This window comes from Bison bison, unplaced genomic scaffold (assembly GCF_000754665.1).
Source record: "Bison bison bison isolate TAMUID 2011002044 unplaced genomic scaffold, Bison_UMD1.0 scf7180017863818, whole genome shotgun sequence".
Taxonomy (NCBI): Eukaryota; Metazoa; Chordata; class Mammalia; order Artiodactyla; family Bovidae; genus Bison; species Bison bison.
Window position 1 is genome coordinate 239412 of NW_011494390.1, and position 14354 is coordinate 253765.

The 14354-nt window shown below is 42.5% G+C and overlaps 1 protein-coding gene across 3 annotated transcripts in view; it reads left to right on the forward strand.

Annotated features, from left to right (window-relative positions):
* Positions 1-12963, forward strand: part of PEX2 (peroxisomal biogenesis factor 2) — a 15602-nt gene extending 2639 nt beyond the window's left edge. Inside the window, exons 2-4 of one of the 3 annotated variants that reach the window (XM_010833633.1) lie at positions 9589-9685; positions 10564-10674; positions 11675-12963. In XM_010833633.1, coding sequence (XP_010831935.1) covers positions 10609-10674; positions 11675-12607 — 999 coding nt within the window. In that variant the 5' untranslated portion in view covers positions 9589-9685; positions 10564-10608 and the 3' untranslated portion in view covers positions 12608-12963. The remainder of the gene's footprint in view (positions 1-9588; positions 9686-10563; positions 10675-11674) is intronic. The other 2 variants (XM_010833632.1, XM_010833634.1) reach the window with 2 other exon arrangements.
* The last annotated feature ends 1391 nt before the right edge of the window (positions 12964-14354 follow it).

Consider the following 14354-nt stretch of genomic DNA (forward strand, 5'->3'; position numbering starts at 1 on the left):
TTTTTTTTTTTTTGCAGAGCTCTTCTTTTTTACCTGTTTGTCAATAACATGAGATAAAATTTCATCCAAATTATCTTTTCTTTCTTTTTAACTATTAAAACCTTAAAAAAAAAAAAAAAAGAGCTCTAGAGTAATTCCATTTTGATTATGCACACCTGTTCCTTTCCAGGGTCATGTGAGTTAGCATTGCCTTTACTTCCCATATTACGTGTGGTCATAATATTTGTTTGCACCTCCTTTTCTCACCCCCATATTCCTTTGGTTAATTTTTGACATTCAGTTTCTTCAAATGGTTCTCTGACCACATGGAAAGGCAGGGAAAGTAGGTAAGGTGAATTCCAGGCAACGTGGGAAACTTTACCAGCTTCCTTGAATTTCTTCTCCCATCTACAGTCCTGAGAGCTTGACTGGCAGTCTGGTCTTCAAAATTATCTTGAGAGAAAAAATTTTGTTTTTAGTTCTGTGATGTTGAATTTGATCCAAGCTTAGCAAATATCTATACTGACTTCCTTTTGTATGTTCCACCATTTTTCTAGCATTTACTAAATCGCCAGCTTGACCTTAAGCACGTTATCAGACCCCTCTTAATTTTTGACTTCTTAAAGTGGACATAACATTGACTGTGTCATGAAACTGTAAAGAAAACATCTAGTGCCTTCTTCAGAGTATGTATCCCGTGGTACTTTCTCCTCTTCCGTTGCTGATACCTCTGTTCCCTTGTGGCTGTTTTCATATTCTCTCGTGTTCCATAAAATGTGCAATTAAACCTGTGTTCCAATAATCTTGAGGTCATTTAGAATTGTCTTCTTAGGCAGTTAGATCCTAAAACCTTTCTCCAAATTTATAGAGTACTTGAAGGTCTAGTCGCTCTCTTAAGTTTCCCATGTCTTTTGTTTGTTCATCCTTGGATTACAGTTTTTTGCTGAAGTTCATACCGGTGCTCTTCATCACTTCGTACTTAGTCTCTTCAACAGCCCCATCTGCATGTCCTGCAGTGACATCCTAAGGGGTTTATGTTCATCTTTGAGGTCTGCCATCACCTGTCCATAGAGGAGGCTGGTGTAGAGCATGGCCCCACCATTCCTCCTTGTGTTATTTCACGCAAGTCATCTCCCTGTGCTTCAGTTTCCTTGCTTTAAAACAAAATACCAGAAGAACCTCTTTCATAACATTGTAAGGATTAAATAATTTAATATTTGATTTTTTTGCAAAGGGTACTTAGCTGTAGTGGTCGCTTATTAGCACTCCATATCCAGGAAGTAAGTAGTATAGGTTTACTACAGTTGTAAACTCCCAAATCGTTTGGGTTTGTCTTCCGTCAGGCTTCGCTGTATTTTTTCTGTGAGGATTGAGTCTGTCTCATGGGTGCTACTGTTCTGATGTCTCTACTTTCTTTAGCCTTTTCCTTACTCATGTTTGACATTAACCCTTACTACAGTTGGAAATGACTGTACTTTTACTTTTTATCTTCTCTTCCAGGGTTTTCTAAAATAATTCCCATGATGATTCTAGAGAGGTAGACTTTTTATAAGACTTTTTTTTAACTGCTGAAGAGTATAGTGTAGTCAAATGACTTGCCCAGAGTCACACAGCCTGTTGGTGAACCAGAATATAGAACTAATCGGAACCAGCTTAAGTCTCCTGCCCTGTGTTCACTCAGACATTTGCTCTTTGTTTCCACAGTGTGCTTTCTCCCTCAAAGACTCAAAAGTATCAGTTTTCTGAGAGGATGAGTGCCATGCTTAAAATGTATTTGTGAAGAAAGGCCAAAGTAATGGGAGATTCCGTCCCCAGGTTTAAAAAAAAAAAGTTTGTGTTACTTCTAGATACCTGAGTAAATATATCGTAAGTGAAATAGGTAAGGTGCTCAATTGTGTAAGACTGATTATAGTGGTGGAGATTTTAGTCTTTGAGTTGAATTCCCAATTCTCCAAATAAAAAGAATAACTTACCGTGGTTCATGTGTTTGAAAAATATGTGCTATTTGGAAGTGTATCCTTAGGATACATTGTAGAGACATTCTGTTACATACCCACTGCTGCTGCTGCTGCTAAGTCTCTTCAGTCGTGTTTGACTCTGTGCGACCCCATAGACAGCAGCCCAACAGGCTCCGCCGTCCCTGGGATTCTCCAGGCAACACTGGAGTGGGTTGCCATTTCCTTCTCCAATGCATAAAAGTGAAAGTGAAGTCGCTCAGTCGTGTCCGACTTGTAGCAACCCTGTGGACTGCAGCCTACCAGGCTCCTCCGCCCATGGGATTTTCCAGGAAAGAGTACCAGAGTCGGGTGCCATTGCCTTCTCCGCCAAATGAGCACAGTTGGGGTTTATATCATCAGATACCTATAAGCTATCAGGACTTCGTTTATATTTGATGAACGAGATGAACGAAACAGCAGTGACATGTCACTTAGCAAGGCTATGGCAGAAGTGGGATTTGAACTTACAGTTGTTGATTTCTAGGCCTGTTCACAGTGCCAGAGGTCACAAGGGTCTAATGGGTCCCCGCCATTGGTTTTTTCCTCTTTTGCTCATCTTTGCAGTGCGTTCTGGGAATCAACGTCCTGTTAAAATCTCTCTTTGATGCATGTCCCATTTATTAGTATTGATTCCAATACAATGGACAGTAAATCTATCTGACTACACAAAGGAAATAAAATAGTAGGGTAGAGGTTCAAAGCTTAAGATCTCAGGTTGTAGAACTATTCGTATAACCTCCTAATGTGAAATGCCACTTAAGATTAAAAAAAAGACACAACTAAAAGGCAGAAATGGTCTCATCCATTTATATCACCAGAACCCTTAAGACCGTGTGGCAGCAACATTGTTGTACTGAAAATCAGTTGATGATTGTGGGTCTGGAAAAGAATAGCCTGGCAGAGACTGTGTGGATGGATTTGAAATGTTAGCGATTGCTTGGGAATCACATGTTTCTGCTGACAAAGTTTGCAAAGACTGTAAATTTAAATGTAGAATTTTTGTCAGCAGTATGCATTGACAAACATGCCTAATGGTAATACATCTAGTACTGAGCATCTTGAAACAGGTCAATAATAATGTGTTTATTGATAGCAGTAATGCCGGAGATGTTACTTGGTATTATAGCTAAAAATCCATGTTATGCCCTTAATCATAATTACATTAATATTGACAGGCCCTTGACAATACCCACATTATTATTGATAGATTTCTGTCAATAACATGTTTTTAAATAAAATATATTCATTCATAATTTGTACAATACTCAATAAAAGGGCTGGAAGACGTCCTGAGAAATTCTTCCCACTGTACTGAGATAAAAAGTCCTTCGTTTTGGAATGCAATATAGATGACAAAGTTTTATTTGGGGAATGAAAAGCTTAAAAGGAAAGCATGAGTTATTTAAGGGATAAGGTTATATATCGCTGCTCTCAGTAAACGAATTTTCAGTTGTTTTTTCCCTGTGAAAGAAAAGCAGTGTGACATGTCTAGTGATAAAATGTCAGCAGGAGACCTTTTTAATAGTTTTATAGTGCTCAATCATTTTGTCTTAAACATATTTATGTGACAAGTTAATCACAGTAACCCTCGTAGATGCTATACTTTTTATCTGGTCTTGATTTTGCCTTAAGCATCTTCTTCACATGTCCTTAACATAGTAGTATCCTTCACTGAACGTGAAGTTATTTAGTGCCAATTTTACTTTTAATTGTTTTTATAAGTCTTTTTGCATGGCCATAAATGTTTTCCCTGGGTTAGCTTTTCAGAATCTTAGTATAGTCAAGGAAACGGGGGATGGAGAGGGAGAGATTGATAGGATTGTGCATTAAAAGAAGGAGATGTCATTGCAGAGCAGGAAAAAGCATCACCAGATTTTGTGTTTCTGGAAAAATCAATTTGAATTAAATCTGATGATATTTGTTTCAATTCAAAACAATCCCAACTTTAAAAAAAAAAAATTAGTTTGTATTTTTTTAAACCATTTACGTTTGAGCTGCTTTTGTGAAACTAAATACCAACCTACAAGAACCAATAATAATACAATTTTTAATATTTAAATTTTTGAAAGTAGAAGTAGACCGACCAGTAGTAGGCCTTGGATAGCAATAAGTGTAGCAGAGTCAGGAAAGCACTGGTTTCCAGAAGAGTTGGAGATTTTTGATTCAAAAACATGAGGATACTGTAATCTTTCTAATTTTCATAGTTGTCAGTGAAGCAGGTCAACTTACTAAGACTTGTTCAGAACGTTATTAATCAACACCTCAGTTAAGGTCCTTGAATGGTCACAGGAGTCGTGTGACTCAGGAGTCCCCAACCCCTGGGCCACCAACTGGTACCAGTCTGCGGCCTGTTAGGAACCCAGCCGCACAGCAGGAGGTGAGCGGAGGGGTGAACAGTGAGGCTGCATCTGCCGCTGCTCCTCATCCTTCCCCATCACTTGCATTGCCCCCTGAACCATCCCCACTCCCATCCGTGGAAAAGCTCTTCTGCATAACTGGTCCTTTGTGCCAGAAAGGTTGGGGGCCAACTGCTGGAACTGGTCCTTCAGAATTGCAGTTTTCCTTTTCTTAAACTCTGCAATCAGGTTAATCTTTTAAAATTTATGTCCTGTTAAGTCCCTTCTGTTCAGTGATTACTCATGGCTACAAAACCAATTTCCTTAAAACAGAGTCTTTTTTGCAGGGGGTTAAAGCAGCGGCAGCAACTCTTCAGCCAGTCTCTCCTGCCAAGCCATTCTGCTCTGGTCATAGCAGACAACTTCTTTCTTTACTTCCGAACAAGTGCAACCATGTTAGTGGGGATTCATAAGGATGCAGCTCCCGTTGAAACCCATCTCCCCGTGTTTCCCAGGTGGACCATGGCTGGGGTCAGTGCTTGCATATTTCTGCACTTTGTATGGTATTAAATCCAAGTTTTCTCTTTTCTGCCCCAGGGAGTTTTGTGATCCTTCATAGTGTTTTCGTATTTTGAGATCCATTCTTTTCTTCACAGATCAGTGGCTAGTCTTGATTATTGTAAAGTCCTATTTCTTTAGAAATGCCTTACTAAAAGGAAGTTAACTAAGAGTTATTTGGATTGAACCCCTGAAATGTAAGAGAATGCCAGGCATTTTGTGGGCACTCAGTAAATATTAAATTGAGTAGCAATCTGTCAGATTTAGAATTCACTGAAAACCAATCTTCTTCCATTAGATTGAGAATAACTTTATGTGATCTAAAGGCACTTATGGCATTTTTTTCTGTGTCCTACACCTACTTCAGCCAAATATTATTGTCCATCAGTGGAGGGAAGAAGTTCCATAATCAGATGAATTAAACTTGTAGTTACTCGATCTCATCAGTTTCTTCTACTCCTGAGCAGTGCCCTTCTCTAAAGCCAATATCCTAGAATAACTGTACCTGCTAGAAAGAGGAGGGGAGAGGAGGAGGAACTGAACGGAGCATGTTGATGGTAAACCAAGGTTGGATGCTTTTCTCAGACTGCCTGTACCAGGCCCTGTTTGGTGAAGCACACTCGAGTTAGATGCTCTCAGTGTGCATTCTGGAGAGGTTTCTTTGCTTCCGGATAAACAGGCAGAGCCATGTGGATGGAGGTGAGACAGCCGAGAGAGCAGGTCACTCTGGGATCCCCCCATGCTCTCAGGATGCCCACTCCAGCATCTCCTCTGATATGATGCATGAGTTCCACTGGACCACATTTCTGCCCCTTCCCATCTGACCCCCACACATGCCCACCTCACAGTGACATAATGTTCACTGTGTAACTGCCAGAATTTATATTTTAATGGTGTAGCAGTATTTCCTGGAGGGACGGGGGTGGGAATCCTTTTACCACAGGTTGGTTGAGGCATTCAGTTCAGTTCAGTCGCTCAGTCATGTCCGACTCTGCAACCCCATGAATTGTAGCACGCCAGGCCTCCCTGTCCATCACAAACTCCTGGAGTTCACTCAAACTCACATCCATCGAGTTGGTGATGCCATCCAGCCATCTCATCCTCTGTCTTCCCCTTCTCCTCCTGCCCCCAATCCCCCCCAGCATCAGAGTCTTTTCCAATGAGTCAGCTCTTCGCATCAGGTGGCCCAAGTACTGGAGTTTCAGCTTCAGCATCATTGCTTCCAAAGAACACCCAGGACTGATCTCCTCTAGAATGGACTGGTTGGATCTCCTTGCAGTCCAAGGGACTCTCAAGAGTCTTCTCCAACACCACAGTTCAAAAGCATCAATTCTTTGGCTCGCAGCTTTCTTCACAGTCCAACTCTCACATCCATACATGACTACTGGAAAAACCATAGCCTTGACTAAACGGACCTTTGTTGGCAAAGTAATGTCTCTGCTTTTTAATATGTTGTCTAGGTTGGTCATAACTTTCCTTCCAAGGAGTAAGCGTCTTTTAATTTCATGTCTGCAATCACCATCTGCAGTGATTTTGGAGCCCAGAAAAATAAAGTCTGACACTGTTTCCCCATCTATTTCCCATGAAGTGATGGGACCAGATGCGATGATCTTCATTTTCTGAATGTTGAGCTTTAAGCCAACTTTTTCACTCTCCACTTTCACTTTCATCAAGAGGCTTTTTAGTTCTTCTTCACTTTCTGCCCTAAGGGTGGTGTCATCTGCATATCTGAGGTTACTGATATTTCTCCCGGCAATCTTGATTCCAGCTTGTGCTTCTTCCAGCCCAGCTTGAGGCATTAGATGAGTAATAATGAAGATTTCAGTCTTTTGAAATGAGATTTGGCAAAATCAGCCGAGTCTTTTTCTTCTAAAGCTCATCTCTAGCCAAAGTAGCAATAATGTACTGCCTGCCTGTTTCCAAACCACTTACACAACATTGTCTGCTTTAATCTCAGCAACATCTTGAGGTAGCCAGGTAGCCATTCATTTCCAACTCTTAGAATAATCTACTGCTAATGATTTTTTTAAGATGACTTAGCAGCCAAGAGACCAAGCTGGAGCTGGAGCCCGAGTCTATCTGATTTTAAACCTAGTCTTTCTACTCTGTCCCAGTTGCCTGAACAGGATGACAGAGCAATAGGAAGGCTATGCTCCTACTTTAACACACTGTGATGGGTAATAGACAATGCCTGTTCTGTGTTTACAATGAAAAGAAGTCACAGAAATGACTAACATGTTGGATACTGAAACCTAAAACAAAACAAAAAAAAAGAAACAAATTATTTTCCTGGAAGAACAGTTTAATAATAGTCTTTTGCTCTAGTAAAGAGTCTTCTGTAGAGAGATCGGGCCCAACTGTTCTTAATCTTCACCGAAGCCAGGCCTGGGGTGAAGAAGAGGAAGGAAAAAAAAAAAGTTAAACTGTAACAGAAGGTATAAGAGAATTTTCTGATGATAAGGATTGTTAAATATTGGATTGGTTAGAGAGTGTGTTAAGTCTTCCTTCCTGGCAGCCATTAAAAATTCCTGTCTTTGCTAACTGTACTTAAGTATGATTCCTCCAGAAATGAGGGATTTGAGATTAGTGACTCCTGTCAGAAGCCAGTCTCTCTGACCAGTTTCTTCCTGTATACAAGTAAGGAACCTGAGAAGAGAGAGCTGCCCTCAGACTCCAGTTTATCAGCAGTGTTCCATCTGAACATTGATTCACTACCAAACTACTCACTCCACCACATATGAGTTCAACAGACCTTTACTGAGCAACTACTACAGCTGGCGCATCTTTGCAGTAAGTTCTGTAAAGATTACCAAGAACTGATTGTGACTCTAACATCTGAAGATACATAAGTTGGCACAACTGGTGCCCTTAACACATGCCATAAATTTCATCTGCTACGCAACTGAAACGAAGAAGGAAATGGCAGCCCACTCTAGTATTCTTGCCTGGAAAATTCCACAGAAGAGCCTGATGGGAATCTGTGGGCTCACAAAGAGTTGAACACTACTCAGAAACTGAGCACGCAACTGAAAAAAATTACCAATCCATCCGGTTCAGTACTGGGGGCAGGGATGGGGTGACGGGAGAAGGCTGAAGTGTTGAAGTTGATGTCCAGTACAGCCTGAGCTTTTCAAGAGTACTTTGACAAATAAGAGAACTTCCTTTGTCTTGTTGACCACAGGATACAAAACCTGGGAAACATGACGAGTTGTCCAGACTCACAGTAGAGGAATTGTATATACCATAATTTCACCTATCCTGAATGATTATAGAATTTTGCATGAGGAAAAGTGAGTTAGGTATCAGTCTCTGTGGATGGCAGGTACCTTGAGAAGCAGCTATGAGGTAGTTTCCCTTGACTAGTTTATGGTTAAGTTAGGGAAAGGTGTATTCAGACAACTAGAGTGAGGACTCAAGCACATGGCACAGACAGTTGCTGTGATAGTTAAAAATAGTGACAGTGGGAATTGGGGAGAGAATTGTGAAGCAGAATGTTGAAATAGGATTGCAGTGTACTTGAGGGTGGCAGGAGGAGATGGTAGAGAAGGTAAGTATTCCAAGTACGTGAGAAAAGGCATAGAGGCAGGACCAAAAGAGAGTCAGTTAAAATTTCTTTGGTTTTTCCTGGTCGTCTAGTGGTTAAACCTTTGCCGTCATCCAGCCCAGGGAGTGCAGTTCCATCCCTGGTCACGAAGCTAAGATCCCACAGGCCTCTCAGCCAAAAAAAAAAAAAAACAACCAGAACATAAAACAGAAGCAATAATGTAACGAACTCAATAAAGACTTTAAAAAATTGTCCACAACAAAAAAGTCTTTTAGAAGTAAAATAAACTCTTCAGTGAATAACTGGTTATATGGTTAAAAAGAAGGACACAGAATTGGGCTAGAATCTAAGAAGTCTGTACTTTATCCTGGGGTCAGTGAAGTAAGAGATGATTTGGTAAATCTGAACAAATAATTTTACAGATTTTGATTTGCCTATGAGGTTTTTTTAAATACTGTTTTAGTTGTGTTTTTTTTTTTCTTTTTTTCTTAATTATGTTTCTTAAATACATCAGGGTCTCTTTCAGTGAGTTGGCTCTTTGCATCAGGTGGCCAAAGTACTGGAGTTTTGCCTGGAAATGGACTAGCCCAGTCATTCGCAACATCACCAGGGAACTTGCTAGAAATGCAAATTATTGGTGCCCATTCCAGAGGACATCAGAAACTCTGGAACTGAGGGGCACAGTCTAACAAGTCCTGCATGTGATGGTGATTAATGCTCAGGTGTAAAGGCCACTAGACTACAAGCACAGAGAGACAACAGGACTGTGATACACAGACCCCAGCAGAGAAAGCTTTGAAAGGTCAAAGGTTGGTGATGGCAGTGATCATGAACCATGAAACGCTACAGTGACTGGAGAAGGAAACCAGGGGAATAAGATTATATTGTACAAAGAAAGTTGGATGTGCTGTGAATGGGCAGGACCGACCTATCTTTAGACGACTGTCTTCCTGATCTTAGCATTTAAATAGATCAAGTAGATTTAAAATAGATCAGTCCCATCGGAGGGGCTCACACAAAATCTCCTCCCCAAATATCTCTCCCATATATCCTCAGAACTTCCTACTGAGCTTTTCCACTTAGCTGTCTCATAGGAGCCTCAGCTCTCTAAAACTGCCCAGATTTATTATCTTTCCCTTCAAACCTATATCTCTGCATATGTTTCCTATTTCAGAGAATTGGACTACCATCCACACCATTACTCAAGTCAGTTATTCTTGGCTTACTTCTCACTGAGTCGTGTCCATCCTTCCACCTCAAAGCTTTCAAAGGTACCTATTTTTCTCCATCCCCACTGATACCCTTCTAATTTAGACCATCATTAGTTTCTCACTAAATCATGTTAACAATCATCTTAATTGGTCTCTCTGCCTCCAGTCTTTCAGCCTCTAATCCATTCTCCATGTGGCTAGAACACGCTGTTTAAAATGCAGAGTTGATCAGTTCTTTCCTTACAGCTATGTGGTGTCTCCCCATTACCTTCTTGATAAAATGTAGCCTCCTCAAAGTCAGCTTTTACCATCAGTCTTACCTTTCCAGCCTGATCTTTTGTCCTGGCTCCTCCCATCCTCAGCACCCGCTGTTCCCTCTGTAGGAGTGGTTTTCTTACCTATATTTACCCTCCTGACACTGCCGATCCTTCAGGTGGCTACCTTCAGAAGATCTTGCCTCTTCCGTGAAGCCTTCTTGGACCTTCTAGTTGTAAGCACGATGTTCTTACGTTCCCCTTGCACATCACCTTTCACATCTTGTAATTGCCTATTTATTATTTTCTGCAGTACACTCGGAGAAGGCAATGGCAACCCACTCCAGTCCTCTTGCCTGGAAAATCCCATGGATGGAGGAGGACCCTGGTAGGCTGCAGTCCATGGGGTTGCTAAGAGTCAGGCAAGACTTAGCGACTTTACTTTCACTTTTCACTTTCATGCATTGGAGAAGGAAATGGCAACCCACTCCAGTGTTCTTGCCTGGAGAATCCCAGAGACAGAGGAGCCTAGTGGGCTGCCGTCTATGGGGTCGCACAGAGTCGGACATTACTGAAGTGACTTAGCAGCAGCAGCAGCAGTACACTCTTGCTTCCTCCCTCTTCCCAGTCACTTGATTATGATCTCCACAAGGGTTGAGACTGTATTCTCCCATTTTATCACAGGCTTCTGACACATTGCTTGGGGAAAAGCTGGTGAGCAACAAAAATATGTTGAAAGATGTGGCGATCAGCAGTCAAGATGTGGTAACTCAAAATCGTTTGAAAGGTTATTGGGTAGGAATTTGTATTTTCTACCACTCACCCACTCCAGACTTTCATCCTGTTTCTTGTTCCACTCATCTTGAATTTGTGGGAAGCATTCTCTAAACCAAGAACTGGGCTATTTGCTTAGAATCAACTGTAAAAAGACTCAGTCTTTGCTACAGGGTTTATCATCCAGTGGAGGAAATCGACAATTGCAAAGTAGTTTATATACAGTAGGGACATAAAATCATGAAAGAGAAAGGACAGAGAGCTAAAGAAACAGCTAGAGAGGCAACTAAATTAGAAGAAGTGGTCCCTAAGCTAGTACTTAAAAACTTAGTTGTTTAGTCACTAAGTCACTTCCGCCTCTTTTGCAACCCCATGGACTATGGCCCACCAGACTCCTCTGTCTATGAGGTTTCCAGGCAATGTGAGTTTTCCAGTTAGAGAATGGGAGCAGATTGTTCCAGGTGAAGGGAAAGACAACAAATGTCCAGTAGTGAACAAGAGAAGGGAGCACTTTATAACTAGAGGGTGAAGCATGAGGAAAGCAGCCTTGGGGGTCAACTTGGGAAGGCTTGTGTTTTCAAAGTACCGCAGTGTGGGACAGGCACTGAAGGAGGCAAAAGGGAAGACAAACAGTAGACGTCATCCAGTGGGGAGCTCAGAGCAGCCAGAATGAGAAAAGGCTGGGAGGGGATAGGGTCATGAACGGATAAAAAAAGAAGGGCGACTCTGTCCTGACCCGCTGACCCGTTTCCTTCCCTACAGCTCTTGGCTAGCGCGAGGCAAGGGTTTCACAGGATTCCTGTCTCTGTCCGTTGTCACCTGTTGTGTCACAGTTTTCCAGCTCTAAGTTGGGAAGACAGTACAAGATCGGGACTGTTCGATGATGTTTTCTTTTTGTGTTGGAGGGGAGGGAGTTAAGTTTTGGGGCAAAATGAGGGTTGTAGCCCAGGAGACAGCATTTTAGGTAGCTCTGAGAAACTGCTCCGTCAGTGATGGTTTCTGATTGTACTTCTTCCTAGAGACCTTCAGAGAAGGCATGGCTTCCGGAGATGAGAACGCAGAGCGGACGAACAGAGTGCTAAGAATCAGCCAGTTGGATGCACTTGAACTAAACAAGGCCCTGGAGCAGCTCGTTTGGTCCCAGTTTACTCAGTGCTTTCATGGATTTAAGCCAGGGCTGTTAGCCCGCTTTGAACCAGAGGTGAAAGCATTCTTGTGGCTTTTCTTGTGGAGATTCACCATCTACTCTAAAAATGCCACAGTGGGACAGTCAGTGTTGAATATTCAGTACCAGAATGATCTTTCCCCAAACCTGAGCTACCAGCCACCGAGCAGAAATCAGAAGCTCTGGTACGCTGTCTGTACGATTGGTGGCAAGTGGTTAGAAGAACGATGCTACGATTTGTTTCGGAACCGTCACATCGCATCCTTCAGGAAAGCCAAGCAGTGCATGAATCTGGTGGTCGGACTTCTGAAGTTAGGCGGGTTGATTAATTTCTTGATCTTCCTCCAAAGGGGCAAGTTTGCAACTTTGACCGAACGTCTCCTGGGCATCCATTCTGTCTTTCACAAGCCCCAAAGTGTCCGAGAAGTGGGCTTTGAGTATATGAATAGGGAACTCCTCTGGCACGGCTTTGCCGAGTTTCTAATTTTTCTCCTCCCACTAATCAACGTCCAGAAGTTGAGAGCCAAGCTCTCTTCATGGTGTGTCCCACTGACCGGAGCCCCAGGCAGCAACAGCACGCTGGCAACCAGTGGCAGACAGTGTTCTCTGTGTGGGGAGTGGCCCACCATGCCTCACACCATTGGCTGCGAGCATGTCTTTTGTTACTACTGCGTGAAGAGTAGCTTCTTATTTGACATGTCCTTCACTTGTCCTAAGTGTGGCACAGAAGTCCATAGCCTGCAACCCTTGAAATCGGGCATTGAGATGGCAGAAGTGAGTGTCCCTTAGAAACTAAAGTTGTTCCTCCTAGAAGAACTGTATTATGTCTAAATCCTTAGCATGAGTCATCCTGAGTGTACTACTTAGATATGTTTTATGAGGACACGTGCTTCTCAGCCACTGCCTTCTGTTCCTTCCCAGGCACAACTACATTCTACTCACCCTGGAAACCACATGATCCTAAATATGTGATATAAATGGTAACATGCTATTTTTTTTTAATCATTGTGTTTAATTTTTAACGTCAAGAATAATGGACAGTTTTTGGTGGTTTTTTTTTTTTAACAAATGACCACTAAGAATGTGCCTTCATTCTGCCACTTCCTGGAAAGAGTGAGACTAAAAATAAAAGATTATGGAGACTCTGGGCTGATTGTACATTTATTTTCAGAAATGACACCAGAAAATTATACAATAACAAGAGTAAGACCTGTTGTTTGAAACCTTCAGTCCCAATGTCCCGATTGTAATTGTAAGCTTTTCTCTGAAGCCAGCTTTTAAGGGGTTCTGTCTGCTTCATTCTCAGAGCTAATGACAGCCACCAGAGGCTCAAGACATTCATCCTACCAGCTTCCTGATCCCACTGGCCAAAGAGCTTCTCGCCTAGTAGTCTGACACCAGGAGCCCACAGTCTGGTCAGCCTGAAATTGTGTGCACATTCCTAAACCATGATGGAGAAATACTGTTCCCAGTCCCTCAGCTGGATGATGCTCCATCACAAACACCCCAGGAACCTAATACAGGACAGGAAGCAGGTGACCACAGGGGCTAGTTAGGAGCATGGTGGCCACTGGGCGGGGGAGAAGTGATCTTGACCAGTCTCCGTTTGCCTCTATCCTGGAAATCTACACCGGCCCCTAATTTTACCAGTGACCTAGTCTGGCAAGTACGTTAGCAACTGAATGGTCATCTTAGATTGCGGATTTGAAAGGATGAAATAAGGTCAACAAGATTTTGTTCTACCAACAATTTTTTTACAGTGTGATTTTGATAGTTTCTGAGCAGGTGCCCACATTGTCATAATTTTAACATGAAAACACAACACGCATGCTAACAGTTGTCAGTATTATGGATGCGGGCGGATACTTTCTATAGACCCTCATGGCACTTAGTACAAAATATATATTTTTAAATTTAATATCTGCCGCCCCCGCTAAGTGATATCCCCCCATGAGGTCAGAGCCTATAGCTCTTCTGCCCATCACTGGATAGTCAGACCCTGCCGCATGTTCCAGGGTACCAAGACAGTCATCTTGTGAGCCAGTGGCGAAACCTATCACAGATTGGGTTCTGTGGTGGGAAAGGGTTTGAAGTACAAGATACTCATTAGGGAATCCATGCCTGTGAAAGCAAATGGTGAAGAAGCAGGAATAAGCTGAAGGAAACTTGTCCAACCCAGAGGAGAGCTCTGGAGCATTTTGAAGGCCTGGATGTCCTAGGTGGAGCCAAAGCAGTCAGGCTTTTGACCTCCACCTGTCAGATGCTGGCGGTGGCCACTCAGGAGGGCACAACCTCAGGCCTGGCAGCTCTGTTCCCGAGGCAGCCTGCTGCCCTGGTCCATCCCCCCCACCCTACCCCCACAGCTGGGCTGCAAAGCCATTCCTAAAGGAAGGGCCAGCTGGGTATCAGACCTGACCCTGTGTCTCCATCCTTTTTCTTCATAGTTTTCCACATTTGTTTTTCCTGCTTGTAAGGATTCTTGGCAAAGAGCACACTGAGGGCAGCTGGTGTGCAGCTTCTCATCAGTGGGTGACGT